The sequence below is a fragment of the Podarcis cretensis genome, assembly GCF_951804945.1.
Source record: "Podarcis cretensis genome assembly, chromosome: 13".
NCBI classification, from domain to species: Eukaryota; Metazoa; Chordata; class Lepidosauria; order Squamata; family Lacertidae; genus Podarcis; species Podarcis cretensis.
Window position 1 is genome coordinate 27,255,328 of NC_137182.1, and position 25,768 is coordinate 27,281,095.

General features: G+C 45.8%; 1 protein-coding gene and 1 long non-coding RNA gene across 3 annotated transcripts in view; one reads left to right on the forward strand and one right to left on the reverse strand.

The window, feature by feature from the left end:
- LOC307200378 overlaps positions 1 to 1,008 on the reverse strand; it is a 557,860-nt gene extending 556,852 nt beyond the window's left edge. Inside the window, exon 1 of the long non-coding RNA XR_013832394.1 lies at positions 869 to 1,008. This is a non-coding gene — a long non-coding RNA (uncharacterized lncRNA). The remainder of the gene's footprint in view (positions 1 to 868) is intronic.
- Positions 1 to 4,888, forward strand: part of TNS4 (tensin 4) — a 31,586-nt gene extending 26,698 nt beyond the window's left edge. For both annotated transcript variants that reach the window (XM_079948735.1, XM_079948736.1), the window contains exons 13-14: positions 1,016 to 1,042; positions 2,833 to 4,888. In XM_079948735.1, the coding sequence (XP_079804861.1) occupies positions 1,016 to 1,042; positions 2,833 to 2,962 (157 nt within the window). In that variant the 3' untranslated portion in view covers positions 2,963 to 4,888. The remainder of the gene's footprint in view (positions 1 to 1,015; positions 1,043 to 2,832) is intronic.
- Positions 4,889 to 25,768: the final 20,880 nt, after the last annotated feature.

The following is a 25,768-nucleotide window of genomic DNA, read 5'->3' on the forward strand; positions in this document are numbered from 1 at the left end:
AATATATATTTTTCAAACTTTTTTAAAAAAGCATTTTCACAGCGGCTTTTTTATATGTGTCCCTGGTTAGGTTTTTTCATTTCACTAAGTGAGAAAAGTTAATTTGTTGTTGCTATTGCTTTTTTAAAAATAGTTTTTATTAAGTTTTCAAATTATAGACATCAAAATAAACATTTTACATAATACCATATATCCAGTGACTTCCTTCCTTCTCCTTCCAAGGTTCATTTTACTTGCCTACCATTCCTGCATATTTTACTGTTGCCGTTTTAGTCAGTTTTCCAATTTACATCATTCAAGTTGCTGTTATCATACTGTTGCTAAACCATTGGGAGCCAGACACCCTTGCCTATCTGCTGCCAATCACCAGGAGATCTACTAGTAGTAGATCCCAATGCACTTTCTGTCCACCCATGTTCTAGACTATTTCCTAGCAATCTACGTACCATATTCTTTGCTTTGGGCAGCAATCTAACCTGGATTCTTCATAAAAAATGACTGAATCAAAAAGGGGAAGCGCAAATGTTGTGTTTTAAGCACCTTCTTGCAAAGTTTAATTGCTATAGTATTGTGGATTAGGGCTGGCCTAATACATTTTGGCACCAGATGCAGACCCCCAAATAGCGCCCCCCCTCCCCACCAGGGAATAAGAGCTGCAGGAAAATCTGTACAATGGTACCTCAGGTTAAGAACTTAATTTGTTCTGGAGGTCCGTTCTTAACCTGAAACTGTACTTAACCTGAGGTACAGGTTTAGTAATGGGGCCTCGCGCTGCTGTTCTCATCCTGAAGCAAAGTTCTTAACCTGAGGTACTATTTCTGGGTTAGCAGACTCTGTAACCTGAAGCGTCTGTAACCCGAGGTACCACTGTATCAGGAAGGGGGGGCAGGGACAAAGATCTGCATCAAGATCTGCTGCCTTATATTGAGTCAGACTGTTACATTAAACAAGCCAGCTAATGAAATGATTTGTTGAATATGAAGTCTAATTCCCTCCTCCTCTCTTTTTTGTAAAGGTGGCAGAAATTTTCCAAAATTTCCAGGTAAGCTATATGGATGGGATGAGCAGCTTCATGGAATACACAGAGGCTAGACAATGTTATTAGGAATTAGAGATTGGTTAGGGCAGGCATGAAGGGACGCGGGTGGTGCTGTGGGTTAAACCACGGAGCCTAGGACATGCCGATTAGAAGGTCAGTGGTTTGAATCCCCGCGACGGGGTGGGCTCTCGTTGCTTGGTCCCTGCTCCTGCCAACCTAGCAGTTGAAAAGCACGTCAAAGTGCAAGTAGATAAATAGGTACCGCTCCGGCGGGAAGGTAAACGGGGCTTCCGTGCGCTGCTCTGGTTTTGCCAGAAGCGGCTTAGTCATGCTGGCCACATGACCCGGAAGCTCCCTCAGCCAATAAAGCGAGATGAGCGCCACAACCCCAGAGTTGGTCACAACTGGACCTAATGGTCAGGGGCCCCTTTACCTTTACCTTTAGGGCAGGCATAAGCAAACTCTGCCCTCCAGATGTTTTGGGACCACAACTCCCATCATCCCTGACTACTGGTCCTGTTAGCTAGCGATGATGGGAGTTGTAGTCCCAAAACATCTGGAGGGCCCAGTTTGCCTATGCTTGGGTTAGGGCGATTGTTTTCTCATAAAGCATATTAGTAGCAGCACAATCATGCATTCCTGCTCAGAAGGAAGTCCTACTGAATTCAGTGGGACTTGCTCCCAGTTAAATGTGTGTATAGGACTGCAGGCTAAGGGTTGAGAAAAAGGCAGCAACAGAAATTCAACTAAAAGGCATTGAGGTTGGATAGGTACCCTCATGGTAAGCTAGCACCCAGATGCTGAGGGTGCTTCCAAATGGGGGGTTTATTGTGGGAGAGGCGGCTTCTCTGCATGTTTTTTTCACAGCCATTGGCATCAACAAGCCAACATGTAAATCCCCTCCCCCCCTTTAATCTGGATTTCCTTTCTGGGAAAATCCAGGTTTTTTTATTAAAAAAGGGGGGGAGCTGGTGTGTCACAAACACACCCCCATTCCTGATACCTGAACCAATGCATTTACAATATTGAGTCCCTGTTTCCTTGAATGCAAGTCCCGTTGAGTTGAATTGAATTGAATGGGTCTCACCTGCGGATATGTGCTTAAGATCGCAGCTCGTGTCCCTTTGCTTTCTATACCCCTTCATTAATTTTGGATTTGAACCTTAATCTTCTGAGCCTTACTTTTCTAAAACAAATTACGGTATATAACAAAAGTGATTAAAGGGGTGAGTGGAGGTGGGTGTGGGGAGAGAAATGGGGCAGTCAGTGTAGGTGAGTCACCCTGGGCGTTGCCTCCTCCCAGTTCCAAGTGTTCCAAGAGAGATGCCATTTGAACAAAGGAATGGAAGAGAAAAGAAAAGGGGGGTGGGAATGCCTTTTGTGATTCTTTGCCCTTCCCCATGACTACCAGAAGCAGAATATATTCTGCAAAATGAGGACATGGAAAATTCCTTAAACCACAGAGTAACGCACCACCTCTGGCTGTGCATATGCGACACATTTAAAGCACATTTCCTTCCCCACCCACACAAAAAAGAATATTGGGAACTGCAGTTTGTTGTGGGTGTTGGGAGTTATAGTTTCTTCGGGGGGTAAAATACAGTTCCCAAGGTTATTGGGGAGGGGTAGGAAATGTGCTTTAATATGCCTAGCCAGAGGTGGTGTGTTTCTCTGTGGTTTAAGGAATCATGGTGTGTCCAAAGTTCAAGTCTACATGCCTGAGCATTTCTTCATCCGTCATGAGCGTAAACCTATCACATAGGGATTTGTTTCCTCTCTGTTTCTCGCCACAGGATCTTCGGTGTCATTGCCAAAAGCCCAGCAGACTCTGAGAATATCTGCCACCTCTTTGCAGAATATGACGCAGTGCATCCGGCTTCCCATATTGTTGACTTCATCAAGAAACTTCTACCTGCTGCTTAATGTTGCCCAAATGCTGGGGTTCTCTGTTTCCTAGCAATGCTGCCCCACCACTCCCTATACCCCACCCCACCCGGAAGCGCAACAGTGCGCTATTGGTCTTTGAAAGCTCTCTGGGTTGCATTTCGAAAAGTCTCTGGAGACAAACCATGGCTGTATGAGTGTTGTGAGGGCTGCAACAGAAATGTGGCAGTGGGAAGCAGCAGCAGGTCATATGTCTTTGCAGGATTGATTCAGTGACTGGATTGTCTCTGTACAGGAAGGCCAACCGTGTAATTTCTGGGCTCCTATTTCAACCAGAATACTCTTTAGGCCAATTGATCAAAAAAGGTGTTTTTCTACCCTGTGGGAAAAAGATAGTCTTGCAACATGCAAAGTTGTACTGATTTGCCTTGGTAATAGCAAGTCTTTGAGATAGGTCTGCCAACAGAAAAACGACTACAGGGATCCATGCTCAGTTCGTCCCTTGTGTAATGTGTAAATACTTTACGAAGAATATTTAGAAGCTGCAATTGCTGCAGAATGCAGCTGTCAGAGTGTTAAGTGGTTTGGCACCAGCCTGCTCATGTAATGAGATCAGCAGCAGATGCCCTTCTTGTTGCCCCGTTGTTAGGGGATACCCACAATGCAGGGACACAAAATAGGAGGCCACAACGGAGAAGGCCCTGTTTATGGAACTCACTTCCCTTTGCTATAGGGACAACACTGTCTTTATTCAACTTTTGTTGCTGGGTAAATATACCCTTTTTTCACCCAGCCTTTGAGAGATGGTTGAGCTGAGAGGGCCAACTGTAAACATGGCTGCCATAGTGTTGTTATTTTGCTACTGTATCTTATTCTTATTAAATATATACTAGACATATCAATAACTTCTATATGAATCTTATTACTGTAATCTGTCCTGGAACCAAGAGCAGCTGAAGTGTGGGCTAAATGATCAAAATCGTCAATTAATTAATGTCACCCCAGTTCTGAAAGATCTGCAACGGTTGCCTCCATGTTTGTGTTTGGCTTACAAAATGGCCTGCTCCATGGCAACGCAGGTCTCAGACTGGGTGCAAGGTGAGATTGAGACTGGATACAGAGGCAAGACGAAACAGAAAAAGGATCAAGCTTGAAGCCAAGATCCAGCAGCAGTAACAGGCGGTATGGTGGGGCAGTGGTGCTCACCTAACCGTTGAGCCGCTGATGCTTACAGGGAAGGAAAGAGCAGGGAGAAGTGAGGCAATAGAGAGGTTTGTGCAGTGCAAACACACCGGCGAAGCTCATCTGGCACTCCTGCTGGTAAGCTTGCACCGCACCAACCTTCCTGCTGCCTCACCCCTTTGTCGTTCTCAGTAAGCAGCAGCAACTCGCCCATCAGGAGGCCAAGTGAGTGCCACCGCCACACCATTTGCAGCTCTAGAAATTCAGGGCTGTGATGTTGCTTCAGCAAGAAACAAGTCAATACTGAGCCCTGTAGAGCTCTATCCTAATGGTTGGCCCCCATCCACATTGTAAGGTGCTGCTTTAATTGAAGGGGCCCAGCCCTCTCCAGGAGTTGTCTTCTGCAGTAGAGCAGGGGAGCTTCTGGCCTCTTCCACACTAGAATACACTGAGGCCAGCATTGCTGCATCCTCAAGATGTGGGACACTGTCCCACACACCTCACCCTTGTTTGTATGGTAGCAACACTTCCGGGACTGGCTCTGTGCTCCAGAGAACTCCATTCCATCACCCGAAATGGACTTTAATTACTTTTTGCTTTTAACTTGTGTGTGTGTGTTGTTTTTTTTGTTTTGTTTTTTTTTTTTTGCTTTTATATGATGTTATTTTGGGGTTTTAATGTTTTTATATTGTTGTAAACAGCTATAATTTTTTTTATGATACTGCGGTATATAAATATTTTTATAAATAAGTAAATAAATCTTACTTCTGGTCCTGGACATAATGCCCTACATGACTTTTGCTCCAAATACCTGGAGTAGTGCCCCTCCCTGTACCAGCCTGCCTGTGCCTTCTGATCTGCAATGGAGGCCCTACTTACTGTCCCTCTGTTGGGAGATATTCACTATAGAGTGATGTAGCAAATGACCTGTTGCAGGCCCTCCAAGTGTCCCTATTTTCCAGGGACATCCCTGATTTAGAGAAGCTGTCCTGGTTTCTGATTTGATCCTGGAATGTCCCACTTTTCCTATTTTCATTGGAGAAATGTTAAAGGGTATGAAGTTATCCGACTCCCAAGCCATCTGAAGGCAATCCTGTATAGTTTTATTATTGTTAAGTTGTGGGTGAACATATCAGACAACACAGCGATTCTTCAAACAGCTCTTGTTTATTCACAGGCCAGAACAGAACTGAACTGAAGGGTTCAGCCAGCCTGCCTATATAGAGCTCCACTACAATCACTTTCTGTAACTATCCAATCACTGAACGTCACTTTCAATCCCTTATTTGTATATGTGGACCTGAGTGAAAACTTATCTACAGTATCCCCCTGCTGGCCCAGGGTGAAAACTTCAGTAAGGTAAAAAAGGTAAAGGTACCCCTGCCCGTACGGGCCAGTCTTGACAGACTCTGGGGTTGTGCGCCCATCTCACTTAAGAGGCCAGGGGCCAGCGCTGTCCGGAGACACTTCCGGGTCACGTGGCCAGCGTGACATCGCTGCTCTGGCGAGCCAGAGCCGCACACGGAAACGCCGTTTACCTTCCCGCTGGTAAGCGGTCCCTATTTATCTACTTGCACCCGGAGGTGCTTTCGAACTGCTAGGTTGGCAGGCGCTGGGACCGAGCAGCGGGAGCGCACCCCGCCGCAGGGATTCGAACCGCCGACCTTTCGATCGGCAAGTCCTAGGCGCTGAGGCTTTAACCCACAGCGCCACCTGCGTCCCTAGACTTCAGTACATAACAATTATTATTATTTATATGTTGGAAGTTGCCCAAAGTGGCTGGGAGTGGGGGGTGGGGAGCCAGTAAGATGTGTGAGGCATAAATAGTAAAATTATCATGATATTTCTGGGTTGCCCCAGCCACTCTGGGCAGCTTCCAACATATATAAAAACATAATAAAACATGAAACATTTTTTTTTAAAAAAAAACACACCTTTCCTATACAGGATTGCCTTCAGATGGCTCGGAGGTCAGATAACTCCATAACCTGCACCATTTCTCCAATGAAAATAGGGACATTCTAAGGAAAAGGGGGACATTCCGGGATCAAATCAGAAACTGGGATGGCTTCTCTAAAGCGGGGAGATCCCTGGAAAATTGGGACCCTCGGGGGGTCTGGGCTGGCATTAGCATATGTATAAAACCAGGGTTTTACGATCCTCTGAAAGGCTCCGAAAGAATGATGCCAACAGCTTTTAGGAAGCAGTGGCACAAAAAACTCTCCCAACAAAATAAAGAGTTGAAGTGCATTTCTTCGACTGATTCTGCTTCTCTTGCCCCTTGTGACTGACCCAATTTGACCTTCTCAGTGTTCGTCAGTATTGCCAGCGGCAATGATTTGCGTATAATGGGGGGGGGGGCCTGCTCTTGTGTTCTTGGCCCCTCTGCTGGAGATGTTTATGGAGCGCCTGGCTAGTGAGATTTCTCTGAGGTTTTTGCTCTTTTCCCCCATTCAGATAACAAAAGTACTCAAGCTAGGCTGCAGCCTCCCACTGGCAAGGGGGCCTGATTCATCCTAAACTGCAGGGGGTGCCAAAGAGTCAGATTTTAGCTGCATTCACCCCTTTTTTTTCCTTTTTATTTGCTCACCCTCAGTCCAAAGCATAGGAAGGGTCTACATTGCTGGTTAGCGCAGGCCTATTTTGATTAAAGCAAAAGCATAATCACTCTCGTTAATGTTCAGTTTGCTTTCCTTTTTTCCCCTTTTTCCTGGCACGTTGCAAGCTGAGTCTCCGAGGGAACCTGGAAAGCTTCTTATGCAATCTGTGAACAAGGCTCTGCTTTTTAATTTTGCAGATATTTATGACAATTCTGTCCCGTGAAAACACATTTATCATCACAAAGGGGGTTATGAAGAGGCAAACGAACGCTCTGGCTCCCCAGCTGTCAGCAGAATGGGCCACTTTCTAGACTGGCTGTTTGCCTTCTCGTTTTTGTTTTGGTCGGTTTTTCCTTTCCTTTGACTTGGATTTTGGTTTCTGTTCCTATAATGGCCTCTGAGGCACTATCCCAAATTTGCAGCGGATGGGAGATTTGGCACTTGCGGTCAGGTTTCTGCTGTCGGGGGGGGGGGGGCATGCGGATCTGGTCTGCTCTTAGTTCTGCTTAGTAGCAATGCTGTATAAATCCAGAAACTGTAAAACAAGACATAAAAAAGACAAGGCCTCTTTTTCAAACTACACCCCACATTTCCTTAATAGCATTTAGATCACAGCTGGGGAACCTGTGGCTATTACGGGGGGGGGGTGTAACCTGGAGAGGTCACCCCTGCCATACCCTCCTACATTTCTCTGATGAAAGGAAAGGCGTGCTCTCCAGTGTTTCACCAATAAAAATAGGGACGTCCTAAGCAAAAGTGGGGCATTCCAGGATCAAATCAGAAACTGAGGCAGCTTCTGTAAATCCAGGACTGTCCCTGGAAAATAGGGATACTTAGAGGTTCTGACCTTCACCCTGTTAAAAAGGTTGCCAGCAGGGCAACCAGGGGTGAAATGCTCCTCTTGCACTGAGCCAGCCATCACAACTGTTCGTATATTGCTCCTTATGTCAACTCTGCTTGCCATCTAAAAAATAATTTCTTTTTGCAATTCTTCTAAATTTTGCATATGTCTTTTGCTATCTTTGCTAGGCTATAAATAGAAAGTCTATGGTTAAAGATGTACCAGGTTCAGTTTCAAGATTCGTTCTCTCCATTGCAATGGCAAGTTCATTTTGTTTGGAGGATCAGCCATTCTAACTAATGCTTTTGAAAGTCACATTTGGTGTTAGCCTGGCAGCTCCCACAATGTTCTTTAACAACCATTAAGCATAATAGCGCTGTACATAATTACATACACGTGGTTTATCAGGAAAACCCACTTGTTCCTTGATATATAATATTTACAGGGTTTTTTCCCCCTTTCCTTTTTCTTTTTTGAATTGTGGGTTTCTAGTACCACAGAAAAAACAGGACTTGGGCATGTGATGAAGCAATGAGATGCAGCCCAAAGGTGTGCCTAGATTCCCTTAAGCCACATTTTTCTAACTGTTTGTGGAGGGCCAAATTAGCTTTGAGGAAAAGGTGTATTTGGGGTGGGTTGGAAGGGCCACAATGTTCTTTAAGAATCGTTAAACACAACTGCATTGTGCACCGTTATGAATTATCAAGGACATGCATCTTGCAGAAATGGAAAGCATCTCTTGCCATCCCCCCCCCCCCCCGCATTTTGCACATGCGGCACATCAAATTGCATTGATAATGGGGTTGTAGGTAAGGGTGGGCGAGAAATGTGAGTCAGTTCACACTCACCTAATCCACACTTTCTGAAATAATGTGCAAACTGAAACACACATCCTACAGTCTTTTAAAATTCGCACTCCTCCGAATTTTGCAGCAATCCAGTAAAGCAATGTGTAGCCAAATGCTACACAAGCATTTGAGACAAATTGCCCATATAAAATAAACTAAAAATAATATAACTGCAGGTGTTAATGAAAACAACATACCCCCAAAATGAGGGTCATTGCTTTGCAAAAAATATTAGGCAAAACTGCATACATTCGCTTTATGTTGTGAACTGCGCTGTGCTCTCCAGATGAGGAGCAGTCTACAAATAACAATAACAGTAATAATAATACAGAACTTTATACCAAAATACTGATGAAGTTTCCTGATTGCAAGGTTGGAATGTGCAGGACTAAATTCAAGATTAAGGGAGGAGGGTTGGATGGGAAACAGACTAACTAAAATAGACAGTGGGGCTGCGCCTCTGAGTCCCTGCCCACAAAGCCTTGCAGCACTATGACACCTATGTGTCAGAAATGGACACCTGCAAGCAAAAGCCTACACGTGTTGACTTTCTCTGTGTTCTAGGACCCTGCGTGATGTGTAGAGTGCTGACACTCACAGAAGTCTTTCCCTCGCAAATGCCATGCCTGACATGTGGACGTCAGAGACAGAGTCCACCCCCACCACCATGCAATCTGGGGAGGGCCATATTCTTTATAAACATACACAGGATCAGGCCCTACGTCTTATTATGATAAGCTCACCTATGTATATGTATATGCACACGCACCCCAGGATGTCCTGGCACCCAACACGACTTTTGCACGCGCTGATAAAAGGAGCAGAATCCTCTCGCCGAGACAGATTTATTCAGTGGAAAAATGGTTGTCAGGTGCCAACTGGGGGAAGGGGGAGGGATCCGGGGAGGGGAGTCTCAGTGCCACGTCCTGGCACGTGTGTGGCAGTGGCGGGAAGGCCTGCTTTGCCCTGGGGGCTTAATTGAAAAATGATGACAAAGGCTGTCAGGTTTGGATCGCGAAGCGGAGTCCAAGGGCTTTCTGAGCTGGAATGTTTGCTCTCGGCTGCCCTCACACTCCCCTTAATTGCTTTTTGAAAAGGAAAAGAAAACAGTTTAAAGATGGACTTTGGGAGGGGAGGCCGAGCCAAGGCCCCCCACTCCATTATCGCCCTGCCACAAAGGCTCAGCTCAGGGAAAACATTTGCGAGGGGAGGAAAGGCGGGTGGAGAGGCTTTTAAGCAGATCCAATTTCCAGGGGCTCTTTGCAAAAATAGACGGGCCTCTCACTGTAGCACCCTGCTTGTGGTTAACGCTTAGCTGGAATGAAATATTCAACGCAGCAATAGAGAAATTAAAATAATAATTTATTTGTCAGACAAATAAATGAGAGGCACAGTGGTATATGGTTACCAAGCTCTGGCCTGCCCTCCTGCCATTCTGGCCAGCACTTATATTTCCTTAACCCAGCCCCCTTGCTCCTCCTGTGGCTGCCTCTGTCCAATCAGCCTGGTTGAAATTCCTATTGGCTGTTTGCTAGAACCAATCACAAAAGATACACCCATTTCCTTTTGCCCTTTTATGGGAAACAAAAAGCTATATATTCTTCTATCTATAAATGACAAATAAGTAGTAATATATCTTACATGTGTCTCAACAAGGAACCTTAATTACCAGCTCACCTCTTGCCCTCCTTGCCCTATTGCCCTCCAAAACAAATGGTTAATCTTAAATTTTTATCTTAAACAGATGTCAAGGATCTTGAGTTCACATCATCATTGAAAGATCTCCTTCTTTTGGAGGTCTTTAAACAAAGGCCTGACAACCATATGTGTGCTCTAATGATGTTTCCTGCTTGGCAGGGGGGCTGGGCTGATGGCCCCTGTGATCTCTTTCAACTATATGAAATAAGAATCTAGCATAAGGATTTAACATTTCAAGACTGGCCCGTACGGGCAGGGGTACCTTTACCTTTACTTTACCTTTAGTTTCTAAATCCTTTGCATAATTACATTTAAGCCAATATATTTAATACATAACATAAATAACCTTTTAAAAGGAAAAGAAATCTTAAAAGGATCTCAGTTTAAGAAAGAAACAACTTTAGAAAAAGACTTCCCAAAATACTCTCTTCCTTTCTGCCAGCCAGATGCTCTTGGCCTTTTAACCTTAGGAAAATATGGTTCAAGTTTAATGGGAGGCACATGGTTTTATTTTACTATTTACCAACTCTTAATTTAACCACTCTTACAGCTTAATTGTACTTTGCAACATGCAAGGTCAGTGTCCTCGCTCTCAGCCTGTAATTCCCTTTTTACGACTTTGAGAATTGTTTTCTGCTATAAATCAGGGGGCCCCCTTGTCCAGGAGAATAAACATTGCCAAGGTTCTTAGGCAGCTGGTCTTCTGCCTGGCATGAAACATTTGAAAATCTTTAAGCTCATCTTAATATACAGGCCTTAATCAAAAATATAAGCTTTGATAAAAATGCAGGCTTATGATTAGATGCCTCATCACTTTGCAGCTTGTATTGCTTTTTCTTTTGTCACTTTAGTTTGCTAACACTTCTTAGGCTGAGGTTTAAAAATAAAATCTCTGCCCTGCCCCCTCCTGTGGACTTCAGTTCCTTTGCTGTTTTGGGGAAAGGGGTGGGGAAAAGGGAAAAATTTAGGAACAATGTTTCCCCACCGCCTGGTCAGCAACAGGGAACACAGCCTTGGAAACATCTGAAGTCACAATAAAGAAGGAAGTGCCTCTGAGCATCTGCAGAGTGGCTTTTCTTCCACTCCTGAGTAGCCTAGCCACAACCAGGAGGGTTTGGGGGAGGGGGGAGGGCTTCTCAGGAAGAAAATGTGATGACCAGGAAAACGTTCCTTTCCATTTTTATGCCGAATGCTAGTCATTTTCCCTCCTATTCGGCCATCTTGTTACTAGACGGGATGAGGGAAGTCATTACAGTTGGTTACCTAGCAATCATAATGTGGCGAAATGAGGCCTGTTGGGTGAAATGGCTTTTGACATCCCCAGATCCCCTTTTGTTGAGAGGATGGGCTTTTACAGGTGATGTCAAGGAAACTAAATAGGCAGCGACCCTTCTGGAAAAGGACCCCCTGTCTCTCCCCTCCTCTCTCCCTCCCCCTCTACCTCTTACCCTGGATGGAGGTGATGTTATTCAGGTGCCTATGTAGGTGAAAGAGAAGAATAGACCAGCAGTGTTGGAACCGAGTCTGAAGCAGACAGAGCGAGAGAGATGCTCTGTGATGAGTGAATGCTATAGCACTGGGGAATCGCTTTGGGGAGCAGAATATGTTGGAGCAAGCTAGAGTGAACTTTTTATTCACAAGAACACAATCTGCACAGACTTGACAAGAGTGTCAGGACTAATGAACAGCTGATCCCCAGTAAGCCTTGCCCCATGGATCAGTTGCTGAGAGTGAAAGTCCCCATCTCCCCACAGCCATCTAAGTCCTAAGGTTTTTCCCGAGCTATTGGAGACCATGCCTGTGTGAAGACAACCTCTCCTCTGCCCTTTTCATGCCTCTTCTGGTTCTGGGGGACAAGCAGGAAGGGGAGCTTGTCTCAGCAGGAGGGGGATACATCAGTGACTCCTTACCAGCCTGACTTATCTCTGCCTCTTGGCCTCTATCTTCCCCTGCTTCAGCTTCTGTCCCTGATTCTGGACTTCTACCACAGACTCTCCCTGCTCACTAAGCCCCGTTAGCTCTTCAGCTTCCAACACCTCCTCAGTCTTCTCCCTTTGTCATCCAACCACCACTCCCCAGGCTCTGAACCTTCTTCCCTTGGTGGTTTCCTAGCTAGTTCCTCCCACCATTCCTCTGCGACCAACCAGACCCTGGCAATCTGTCATCACAGAACTACAGTATGTCTTAAAGAACCTGAGCCTACAGCTCAGAGATTGGGGTAAGCAAAACAACAGCATCCCTTTCTCAGGATGCCTTAGGACAGCTTTAGGATTTCATTGGACAAGATACTCTCAGTGGGATGATCTCCTCACCATTGTCAGCCAAGTGCCTTTCTCATTCATATAATCATGGAATTGGAGTGTTGGAAGGGACTCCAAGGCTCATCCAGTTACTAGCCTCTCCTTCTGTGTTCAATGCCATCACCTCTGAAAGGGGAGGGAAAATTTGTTCCAGTACACATTAAAAAGCCGAATCTCTCCAATTCACATTTTCCAAAACAACATGTGAACCGAAACTCAGCTATCCTTCAAAATTTGCCTTTATCCTAATTTTGCAAGGCAGTTCTCCAGCCAACAACAAGGCACCTATTAAGGGAAAGTATGCGTAGAAATAGATATACAGTGGTACCTTGGGTTCAGGTTAGAGACTCCGCTAACACAGAAATAGTACCTCGGGTTAAGAACTTTGCTTCAGGATGAGAACAGAAATCGTGCTGGGGGGGGGCAGCAGCAGGAGGCCCCATTAGCTAAAGTGGTGCTTCAGGTTAAGAACAGTTTCAGGTTAAGAACGGACCTCCGAAACGAATTAAGTACTTAACCCGAGGTATTAGTGAAATGCACTTGATTCGGAAGAAATGGCTTGTAAGGATGTGTGTGTTAGTCCAAACTGCAAATAAAAATGTGTCTATTAGGAGAAATCTGCATTAATTTTCATGATGAGCTTTCATGATGAGCTTTTTTAAAAAAGAAACAAATGGGTCACAGATATAATTTAAGATTGGAGAAATGAGAAACTGAGGAAATCAAAGTGGTCAAGTTCCTTCCATCCTCAGGTGTGCATAAACATAAGATAGGAAGTTGAGAAGCTTCCCTGCAATGTGAAAGCTCAGTGGTAGAAAACCTGCATTGGATGCAGAAGGTCGCAGGTTCAATCCCTGGCCTTTCAAGGTAGGGCTGGGAGAGAGACACCTGCCTGCTATCCTGGAGAGCTGCTGCCAGTCAGTGCAGACAATGTATAGCTAGATGGCCTAATGGTCTCCCTATGTTCCTACGTACCCCAAAGCCCAATACATTCTTTCCACCTATTATAATTTCTGTCAGAAAATGTGCCAAAAGCTGTTGCAAAGGAAAATGCTCGATTTTGCAGCAAAGAATAATGTATGTAAATTTTTGTCGTATATTTTGCTCACGTCGACCTTGGTTCCTCCTCCACCATCCTGGCCCCCAAGTCCTCGATACAGAACTTTGGCATTCTTAGGACTCTGGAAGCTTTTCTTCGAACTTTCTGCTTCCTTTAATATTCTACCAGCGCGCAGCAGTTGAAAACTTTACTCCTGGCCAAAATGCCTCGCGAAAGGATTCTGGGGTGGGGGGAGAGGCCGAGGAAGAAGAGTTATAATTTGATTCACTCTCACTTTGCTCCAATTGTTTACAGGATCGAGGGTCACGGCGTGTTCCCCTCCTGTCTCCAAAAATGTATCTGGGGAAAGAACAGGCTGTTAACTATGAACAACAAACGCTGATGCCTCACGCATTGTGTTGGGCGCCGGGTGAGCAGGAGTTTGTTTTGGAACAACTCGAGGCCCAGTGGGGACCAGAAGCCATAATATAATGCCTGGGGTAGCATTTCTCATATTGTCCCTGACTCAGCTAGGAAGCCATGGCGTGCGCATTCAAGAAAGGCTTCACCTTTGTTCCGACCAATTAACCGATGAGATTAAATTCCATGCATATAAACAGGAACTGAAAAAGTGAAGGCAGAGGGGGAGGGTCTCTCCTTTAGCAAGAGTTGACTAAACCTTGCATGCACTCCCAAATGCACAAAATGTTGAAAAGCAATTGCACTTTGTCTCTGGATTAATATTGGAGCTAAAGTACTACTCTCTGTGATTGTATACACACCAACTTATATGTAGCACAAAAAATGTAGTTTTTCTCCATCCAGCATGCTGCTTTCAGTCAAGAGTGATTCTAGATCCTGCTGCCCACAGGGGTGTGTGTGTGCTTTTGAAAAACCCCTTTTCCTCCCTGCAAATGCCCCAGAAGAAGGATGTGGCGGTTGTGATATTGATATATGCCCACATCATTGAGCAGTTGTGGATACATTCACCTGTTTTTAAATGGACAGGCTGTGGGGCAATACAGAATCAATCTGCAATCAGCTTTTATTTCCAGAATGCAATCAGCTTCTTAAGACACACTTTCCAGGGGCAAAAATATATATGCAATAGATCTAGACAGTGTGTGGACTATGGGGGGGAGTGCTCAGTCTCCATTGGTTCTAGAAAAATAATAATAATAAAATGTGTGTATAAAGCCTTATAATATGAGAAATCAGGTCAGCCAATTGGCAGTAGCTGTGAGTTAGTGGTTTGGAACCAGTTCAGCTGGGCTACAACTCCCATTATCCCTGGCTGTTGGCCGTGCTGGCTGGGGCTGATGGCAGACCTCAGGGCTGACAAAAGGGAGCACTTCTTTGCTCAATGCTTGATTAAGTCACAGGATTCTTGATGTGGCACCTCTGTGACATGACACTGTTATGACTCTTCATAAGAAGAAAGTGAGGTGGAGCTCTCCAAAGCAGGATACATCTCTGCATATGCCGGAAGAGGATATTCAGTTTCTGTTTCAACATGGCTGCTGGTCTTTCTTCCAGAGATGCTACGACAAATGAAGAAGTTGTGGACCTCCAGAGATTGGTCAACCAACTCCTATCAGCTCCCGCCAGCAAGGAAGGATGATAGGAGCTGGGAGTCCAGCTAACCTATGGGAAGGGAAGCACACAAGTTCCTCTTCTCCACATTAGAGCATCTAGTAGTATCTATTCAGGAGATCTAAACAGAACCTCCACACTGAGAAGCAAAATACCTCTAAGTACCAGAAGCCAGGTGTAAATAACAGAGGATGGTCATCCCTTCATCCAAAAGCAGAATGCTTGACAAGCTGTGCCTTGATCTGATCCAGCAAAGCATTTTCTGGTCCTTTTTCCTCACTTCCATGCTTTGATTTGCATGAATCACAGGGCCGTCCGGTCTGTGTGCATGTAGACAAGAGCTTTCTGGGAAATCTGTGAGTGGATCTTGATTTCCTACTATTGTTCCCTTGCCTTTCAGGCTGCTTCCCTTGCCACAAACTACCCATTCAGCCCACCCTCAGATGAGCTACTAACCAGTGACAGTTGATGGACAGAGGTGGGTTGGCTGCTCAGCAAAGCTAGGGTATGGGGAGCCAGAATCACTTCTCTTCCTTTCCCCCGCTGTAGCCTGATGGAATATTTTATATTTCTCTGTCGAATCTTTCTGTTTGCTGATGCAGAAGGACTGGTGAGATATAACCAGTAGCCATCAGTTTGAGTCCAGTGTGAGTGTGTGCCTTCCCAAGAAAAGCATCATCCAGGAATTCTGGGATGTCTGATCCCTGCTGTTCCCTGCCAATCTGATGCTCAGGGCTGGAAGGTGGAGATGCCAAGGATGTGATGCGTTCGTCTCACGGCTCATGTACATCCTCCCCCCCCCCTGCCGGAAGTCACCCACCTGGAGATCATTCCAGCAAAACAGACATCCATGTGAACCATTTCAGATTCCTAACATCTGCAGGAAATATCCAGTTACTAATGCTTTGCTTATTGCTAATGGCTGCGGTTATAATTTTCCTTTCGGATGGTCAAAGAATTTTTTGTGAGGAGGAAATCTATTAGCAGTGGTGGTAGCATTAATAATAATATAATCATAACCTCTCTCCCCTTTTTCATATTTCTTTTCTGGACTTGTTTCATTCAAAATAAAAATGCCAGAGGCTTGGGTTGGCATGAATTTCTAAGGCTGGATTTTTGCATTCCTGGCACCCATTTCTCCCTCTTGGCTTTAACTGTTTCCTTTCTCCTTCAACAACAATTTTCTTCCGGCCAGGCTAAATTGGTTCATCAGAAAGCCCTTCTGCCTCCTGGTCTGTTTAAGGATGTTCATAGAATTTATAGAATTGTTTTCAAATGTTGTTTTTAATGTGTGTTTTTCCTGAAGGCAGCCCTGTATAGGGAAGTTTTTTTAATGTTTGATGTTTTGTGATGTTTCTATATATGCTGCAAGTCGCCCAGAGTGGCAGGGGCAATTTTTGTGGTTGCTGCTGTTCGATGCCTCATTTCTCAAAGCAGCTTCACACAGTCCTGAAGCTGTTTGTAATCTAATTTGCCTCTGGCCAGAGTGTCAACAGTCAGAGCCATGCAGAAAGGGTAAAGGCACCACACACACAAAAGTGAATTAAGTCATGCTGGTGTAAACAGTTAGGAGGAAAGAGCTGTCAAATGCATGGTGGACAACTTCACTGCACTTTAAGGTCCTAAGGTGAACACAGTTTTTATTTAATAGCAATTAGCACTCCAAAGGGGAAGGAAGAAGTTCATTCTTAACCTCCTTTCCGAACCCAGAGGCTCAGGCCTGTGCTCCCAGTTGCTAGTGGTGAACAGGGCAGAGGCTGGAGGAAAAATGGGAGTGGGCTGTCCTTTTTCTGTCCTTAGCATCCCCTGAGGAACTCAGCAAACCTACTGGACCTGGAAGTGGATGGGACAGTGCAGCTGACTGCTTAATGGGACACAGCTGTGAGCAGGCTGAGGAAAAGCTAGTCACCTCAGAGCTGCCCATCAAAAGCAAGCCTGGAGGGAGACACTAGGGAGATGTTAGAAGCAACCCTTCTCTTTTGGGAGGCTTTTATCAGGTGAGCTGAGAACTTGTTTGGAACCTGAGTGAGAGCCAGGGGGCATAGGCGCCAACTCCACAGGGCTGAGGTGTTTTCAGCCCTCCTCCCAAAATCTGTTGGGAAGAGGCTAAGCCTCCGCCCCCCCACCCCACTGGGCCTCATAGTAGCAACGGGCCTTGCAAGGCCTTGTGGTGGTGGCCTCCTCCTGTTATTGGCGGCCTCCTGGCGCACGATGCCAGTGACGTCACACGTGCATGACAGGACCCCCCCCCCCAATTTTGGGTGCAGCTCATCGCCTCTGCCAGGGTGGAAGGTGTGTCCAAAGGCCAAAGAATTGATATTGGTTTATATTTATTATTAATTTTGTATTAATGTAACATTTTGAGACGTTAACTCTGCATTTTTTATAATATCTGTTTATTTTTTCTGCTGTTGCTGTAGTTTTCTCTATACTGCTTAGAGATTTTTTATATATCTATTAAGCGGTATGGAATTGGTGTAAATAAATAAATATTTGGAGCTCCACACAAGATGGCAAATCTAAAGCTTTACAATAGTCTTTTCAGTTTCACACGTGGATGGAGTCAGTTTTACAGAGGGATGGGTTGCTTTCCCCCCTGCTTGTTAATTTCACTATCTGCCGCAGAGCAATTGCAATTTAAAATCAGAAAAATAAAATAAAGAGTAGCATCTGCAGCACAGAGCTTGAGAACGGTAGCCTGCCAGGATTAGAGCCAGAACCTACACAGCTGTACCTGCTGCTGTTTTCTATGTAACCAACAAATTAAATAGCCAACTGAAGTGTGTGGGTTGTGGAAGCGTCATATTCCAGGAAGCAATTAATTAAGGTTGGGATCCTGTAGATCGGGGAAATTTGCCTGGACATCCGTGAAACTGCCTGAAAGGAGGTACAGTGGTGCCCCGCAAGACGAATGCCTCGCAAGACGGAAAACCCGCTAGACGAAAGGGTTTTCTGTTTTGGAGGCGCTTCGCAAAACGAATTTCCCTAAGGGCTTGCTTCGCAAGACAAAATGTCTTGCGAGTTTTTCCAACTCCCCCCCCCCCTTTTCTAAGCCGCTAAGCCGCTTATCTGCTTATCCGCTAAGCTGATAAGCCGCTAAAAGCCGCTAAGCCGCTAATAGCGCTAATCCGCTAAGCCGTCAATGGGCTTGCTTCGCAAGACAAAAAAACCGCTAGACGAAGAGAATCACGGAACGGATTAATTTCGTCTTGCGAGGCACCACTGTATGATGCTTGCACATTAAAAACCTCGTCTGGAGACATCTATGCAGTTTTTGTACAATAAGTGCAGCCAGAATGACTGGACAATGAAACATCCTGTTGAGCAGTTTAACACGCATGTTTTATATATACAGAGAGAGAGAGAGTTCAGTAATGCAAATGGCTTCAGAAGCCAATGCAGAACAGCCTGTTTTCATAGAATCATAGAATTTTAGAGCTGGAAGGGACCCTGAGAGTCATCTAGTCCAACCCCTGCAATGCAGGAATCCCAACAGTTTCAGCCTTCAGCTCAAGCATGCCCTTCTCCCTCTTCTGGGTTCCAGTTCCCTCCCTGGCTGCCAGTTTGTAGGCAAACCATGGTTTGCATGTGCTCTCCAAACCAAAACTGGAAACTAGTTTGAATAGGATTTATACTAAGCTAGGGTTGCCATACGTCTGGGATTTCCCAGACATGTCCTCTTTTGGCAGGTCAGCATGTCCATTTGGGCAGATTTTTCATGGATTATCTGGATTTCGGGGTTTGCTTATTTTGGGGTGGGGCACACTCATGCTCAAAAGGCGTTGTGTCCCGAAATGGGAAGCGCTGCATCGGATGGCCTTGTGCGGCCTTCCCGGGGCCGTGCTATGCCTTGCGTTGCTCCCAGTGGCTGGCAGGCCTTGCCTGCAGCCTTCCTGGGGCATTCAAGGCCTCCCGCTGTTTTGAGTGGTCTCTAGGCCTTGCGCCACGTTCCCAGTGCCGAGCAGCATCTTCTGAGCAGGAGGCCGAAGACAGCAAAGGTAAGAAGAGCGAAGCGAAGGAGGGGGCGAGCAGACGGGCAAGGAAGTGGTCAGTGGCAGGGATGGGGCGAAAAATGGAGATGCAGAATGGGGAGGGGGGGAGGTGTTCTGGGTTTTTTGTTCTTCAGAATATGGCAACCCTATACTAAGCCAACCAGACAATCCCATAAACAAAGACTGTTGGCTCTCTGTCTTACTGATGTATTCCCCCGCCCCCATCTGTTTGAGAGGTTGCATAGTTGATCGATAGGCCTTCAGTTTTGTTTGTTTAAAAGCATTTTTAGGTAAAGAAGAAGAAGGGGTTTTCCAGAGCACCAGACAAATCTAAATGTGAGCCCGCGGGTGGCAGGGATTGTCCGGTCTAAAAATGGCTTGACACAAAAGGGACAGCAATTGGTTAGAGGGGAGGAAAAAAGCAAGCTCAGGCTTGCTATCCCTTAGTTGTTACACATTTGTAGTGACCAGTGGGAACAGAACCATCAGGAGAGGAGGCGCCAAAAGTTGCTGGTTATTCAGGAGAGTCAATGGAGAGGCCCTCTGGATGTTGTGGACTCCAACTTCCATCAGCCCCAGGCCAGTAGAGCCAACGTCAGCAATGCTGGGAGTCGGAGGCCAACAACACCAGCCAAATGCCCACCACTATATGCTCTTTCTAGAAGGAGCGTCGCCATCGATCAGCTACTTGGCGCTGTGGGATCAATGCTGACCCATGGCATGTTCCCCCTACCATGGAAATGCCCTCTGGCTGGGGTGGAGTCTGGGTGGGTTCCATGACGTTCATGCAGCTGATTATTGGTGATTTTAAACTCAGCATTGAGAAATCCCAGTGATGAACTGTTGGGGTTTGGTACAAATGTGCCCATAAAGCACTTGAGGAGAAGAAAGGAGGCCTAGGGCTTAGACAGTCTCCTGAGCCCCTTTAACTATGTAGGCGAAAGGGGACCCTTCTTGTTTGTTTTGGCTCTGCTCCTCAGTCCTGTTCTCATCCTGCTATAGTCCTCCTCCTTTGCTACTGTTGGCGCTCACACGATTTCTAGACCCAGGCCTTGCATCGTTTCCTGCATTTCCCCCTTCTGTTTTCTTTGTAATATCTGATCAAGGAGGGGGGTAGTGTGAATTTTCTGAGCAGTGCTTGCAGCGGCCATTATGAAAACACAGGCCCGCGTCCCCCGCTGAATCTCTTGTTTTCACAGCCTCGTATTTATAGTAAAACAAAGTGCCCCCCCCCAATGAAGATCAGTGGGAGCTTGATGAAGACGAGGGGTCCTGCTGCGGCCGGTCGGCTGACGTCGTTGCAAAGGGGGCGGGAGTCATCTTGGGCTCCAGCCAGCGATGTCATGGCAGGGCAGTGACTGTATTCGCTTTGGATAGGAATGTAGGGCCCCTTCAGATGCCCTTCGAAGATTCAGGACAGATAAAAGAATTTCTTCACATAGCGCCGAGTTAAACTGCGGAACTCCCTCTCACAAGGAGGCAGTGGTGGCCGCCATCTTGGATGGCTTTAAAAGAGGATTTTAAAAGGGGATTCCAAGTACCAATTGGTGGAAACCATTGGGGAGAAGGGAGAGCATGCTTTTGTGTTCAGTTCCCCCTTGCGGGCTCCCTAAAGGCATCTGGTTGGCCACTTTATATATTTTTATATCAATTTTCTTGATTTTGTTCTTCAATTCCTATAAGCAAACATCAATTGCATAATACAAAGCATCTTGTTCTTTCTTAGAAAGAAAGAAAAACATGAAACCGCTGTAATCAATAAGTATTTGTATGAAACATACAATTTGTCTCCACAACTTAGTTTATAAGGTTTGGGCTCACAACAGCATTTGGCTTAAACCTATATTGGATACTCCCTATCTCTCTTTTGATATATGTTACTTCAGGTACCAAATTGGTCGCTATTTCTATAGTTAATTCACCAGGTTGCATCTATGCAGTTAGATTTATAATTTCCATCCGCCCCCCTCACCAATTTTCCTAACGAAGTCTAATTTCTTTGGTTCTTAGTGGGCAGAATGCAGAGTTCTCAGTAGATATGAGCCACCCCTCCACCCCCATCAAAACATTGAGGCTAGTTTTTTTTAATTAGGCTATCTGGGTTCACCCTGGTTTTAAAGCATTGCAGGTCTTGGGAAGCAGTAGGGCAGAAATGTACATAAAAGATATAGCCTCAGAGCAATTTTGGATTCTTTCTGGATTCAGTCCATGTTATAGATACCTGGCAAACTACAGGCAGCCTGTAGTTTAGGCAGCTGTTTCACATTTTGGATGAATGTCTGTAGAATCACTTGAGTAAAACAATTATATATTTGTGGGATGGAGAAAACCCATTTTATGTCAATTAAGTACTCTTGGCTCTAAAGTTCCCCCTTCTCTCACTAATGAGAAACAATATTTTTCATATGCTCACCACTTTCCTAAATCAAGAGAAGTCAAGCGGTGGTACAATGGGGTTTAGTTTCCTGTGGATGAAAAATAGTAATAGATCATTTATTTATTTTTTAAAAAAATATGCTGCTCAATATAATCAAAATCTCCAAGCAATTTACATAAAAACAATAAGAATTGGGGAGAAATTTGGTTTGGTTTACATTTTAGCATGAACCTACATGAAGTGAGTCTTGGGCAAATTAACAACTGCCTCAACACCTTCTGCATGCACTGTGTCAGGAAGATTTTGGGTATCATATGGCAGGACAGAGTTTCATGCACAATGTGCTCTCTCAAGCTCACATTGCCAGCATGTTCACACTCCTATCTCAGTGACGTCTACTCTGGCTTGGTCACGTTCACCAAATAGAAGATGGCAGGATCCCCAAGGATGTGCTCTACGGGGAGCTGGCTTCAGGCACCTGGCCCGTTGACAGACCAACTCTATGCTACAAAGATGTCTGCAAGACGGGCGATATCAACCCCACCAGGGAGAATCCCTGGCAGACGACTGCAGTGCCTGGAGACAGACAATAAGGTCATGTATACATAGCAGTGACCAGAGGAGGATTGACCGCTGAGAGGAGCGTAGAGAGAAGAAAGGCCATAATGCATCTGCAGCAGCACAACCGGGCGCATTCATCTGCCCCAACCGCAACAAACATGTCTCTCCCGCATCAGTCTCTATAACCACAGCAGTCGCTGCAACCTTCCAATAGTTTGACTCCACCCCCAAAGGCACACTCCTCTATTATCTTCTGAGACAAGTGGGTGCCATCTACTTAATTGATACTTCCCAAAACAATACAGGAACTGAACTGCAGCAGTCTTTGAAACAATCCATCCAAATAATCTGAACAACAGCAAAAAGTGTATTAGGGGAAAGTGTGCATAGACACATATAGAATTTGTGGAAAACAACACATGCAAAATTGGAGAAAATCCATTGCAAAAATGTGTATTGGGCAAAATGCGATGCCCAGGAGAAAAGCACACTAAAACACTGACAAAATTTTGTGAGTAAACTGTTGCAGAAAGGTGGAGAAGATGACTTTAATGGAAAAACGAGAAAATGAAAGAAACCTAGGCTTGAGTTACCCTATGACCTATGTGATGTAGAGTTAACTGTTATACTGCTATTCCAACTACAGGTGGCACTGTGTCCAGCTGAGGCATTCAGTCATGCTGTTCCTGCTCTAGACCAGTGTTTCCCAACCTTGGGCCTCCAGCTGTTTTTGAACTACAACTCCCATCATCCCTGACTAGCAAGACCAGTGGCAAGGGATGATGGGAATTGTAGTCCAAAAACAGCTGGAGGCCCAAGTTTGGGAAACACTGCTCTAGACCAGGCATAGGCAAGCTCAGCCCTCCAGATGTTTTGGGACTACAACTCCCATCATCCCTAGCTAACAGGACCAGTGGTCAGGGATGATGGGAGCTGTAGTCCCAAAACATCTGGAGGGCCGAGTTTGCCTATGCCTGCTCTAGATCGACCATTCTTGTTTGCAATAAAGCTGTTCCTCTGTGAAGCATCCAACTTCGCCTGGCCTGCTCTCTGAAATAACACAGCACCATACCACAAGGCAGGTGTGTGTTTATGTGCCTGGCATAAAAATAAAAAGGAGGAATCCACAAGTGGATGGCCTCCGAAGGATAGTGCTGATGGCAACATGTATTTGCCTCCAAAATCTATTTGTGCACACAGAAGGCTCTTCTTGTAGCAGGTCACTGTCTCCAGTGTTTCTGTATTTCATGCAGCAACTGTTTGTACAAGAATGATGCATCATTGTCTTATTTCCGCATGAGTGGAGTTCCAAGTTGTCTTTGCTGGTTTGAGAACAGCTTCTTCCATATTGATTCCATTGTTTCAGAAAGCCACCTTGATTTAAAAGGTAGAGAATCTAAATGTTATTGCCAACCTACTGGGTGGGTCCCCCTGCCCCCCTTTGGAAGTTGAGTAGCTGCTTCAGCAGCAGCAACCCTCCATCACAGAGATGATATCTGGACAAGCTGGTACAAGGCCGAGGGTGTGATTTTAATAGACCAAGAAAAGTTGACTCTCCTGCATTCAAAATGCAAAAGCCTGTGGGATTCAAAACACACAAGCTTATTCCTGCTGGGTGAAAACAGCAATGCTGTTTTTGTAGACACCTTCTGGAAATGTAAAATTTCCAAAAGGTAAAATCTAAGATTTCCATGTTGGCTATCTCCGAACCTGTGTGAATGACATTTATGTAATTCCACATGATTAGTTGGATTTTGGAGCTGTGCAAGTGTACAAGATGACTTATGGTGGATCAGGTGATTGATCCAACTAGCTGTCAGGGAGCCAGCCACCAATAAATCACACGGAGTAAGTGAAATTAACTCTTTATTAGAAGAAACAAGGCCTGCTCAGGAGTGCCAGGACTAATGAGCACAGCAACTATTCTTGGTAGGCCTCACCCCATGAGGCAGTTGTGGAGGGAGGCTGAACTCCCCGCCTTCCCACAGCTGCCTAATCTCCTCACCACCACCCCAAGTCATTCCCAAACAATCTGAGACTAGGCCAACAACTAGGCCAACAAGCCTGTCTCTGCTCCTCCCTCTTCATATCTCTTCTGGTTCTGAGAGGCCAGGTGGGAAGGGAGCTTCTTGCAGTAGAAGGAGGAAACATCCTTCTTCACCAGCATGACTCATCTCTGCCTCATGGCTCTCCACCTCTCTTGCTTGAGCTTCTGGACTTCTTTCTGCCATAGACTCTCCTTGCTCACTAACTCCTGTTCATTTTCAGACACCTCCTCCTCCCGGTCTTCCCCCTCTGACCACTCATCCCACCACAACTCCCTGGGCTCTGAGCCACCTTCCCTTGGGGGTTCTCCAGGTGGTGCCTCCCACCATTTCTCTGTGTCCAGCCAGTCCACGAAACTAGCCCAGTTTTGCTTTTTGAAACTGCTCTGGGAAACCTTGGTTCCTCCAGTAGACCAGGAACGATGGACAAGTTTCCTTGAAAAGCAGCCCTCCCACCAGGACCAACCCTATTTTCAATGTGTTGATGAAGAAGAGTGTTGGGTATATTTCCAAGCAAAGTTTCACGTGGGTCAGCCCTAGTTGAAGCTGGCGAGATGCCTGCATTTGAGAATGATGAGGAGACTGATGAGGCTCATTGAGACCCAACACAGGAATCTCGTCATCGGTCCCCTCCCCTCTGGTTGTGATCCTTCATGGAATCGGCTCTAGGCTTCTCTTCCTGGATGCAAGCAAATCCCTTCAGCGTTCACCTTAGAAAATTCCCCACAATCCTTGACACAGCCACAGGGATTCCTTGGCAGACAAATCCATTTGGGAAAGCATTTCACGAAGGTAGACATTTCGAAAAGACATAAGAGTCTCAAGTAGGAAGGGTCTTTTCCTCTCCCAGATACATGAGATGATTTAATTGGAGATGCCTGGGATTTAACGTGAGACTTCCTAAATGCCAAACATGTGCTCTGTCACTCCAAATGCTTGGCCCTTCTCCAAACACCGGCTGGGAATGAATACATATTTTGACTGGATCCCCCCCCCATCTCCCCCTCCCCCCCAAAAAAAAGCTGAAAGAGGAAGGTTGGCAACAGAACAAGCCCATTCCTGAGAGGCAGGGCTGAATCTCAGGGTGGAAGTGACTCATGCAAGTCCGTTGTGGCACAGCTGGCATGATGTCAGAGAGTCCTAGGGCATCACCACCACCCTCTCCCATCGTTCTTTGGGCTTCTCAGTTTCCTGTAGCGAGGTGATAGAGAAAAGATTGGTTGGATTGCTTGCATCTAGGTAGAGCAGGGGTAGGCAACCTAAGGCCCGTGGGCCAGATGCGGCCCAAACGCCTTCTCAGTCTGGCCCATGGATGGCCTGGGAATCAGCATGTTTTTACATGAGTAGAATGTGTCCTTTTATTTAAAATGCATCTCTGGGTTATTTGTGGGGCATAGGAATTTGTTCATCCCCCCCAAAAAAATATATTGTCCGGCCCACCACATGGTCTGAGGGATGGTGGACCGGCCCACGGCTGAAAAAGGTTGCTGACCCCTGAGGTAGAGCATGTCTCGGGTTCAATGCCTGGCATCTCCAGGTGCGGCCTGGAGAGCCACTGCCAATCAGTGCAGGTGATATTGAGCTGGGTGGACCAGTGGTCTGACTCAGTATGTGGCAGCTTCCTGTGTAGAGAGTTCAGGAGACACAAATGCCCCTTGCTTGTCAAGAGCGGGGGACATTTGTTTTGTGGGCCAAATGTTGCCTAATAAAAATGTTTTCTTCCTATTTGGCGCGCACAGAATTCTTGAAACCAACTTGCACAGGAGGGA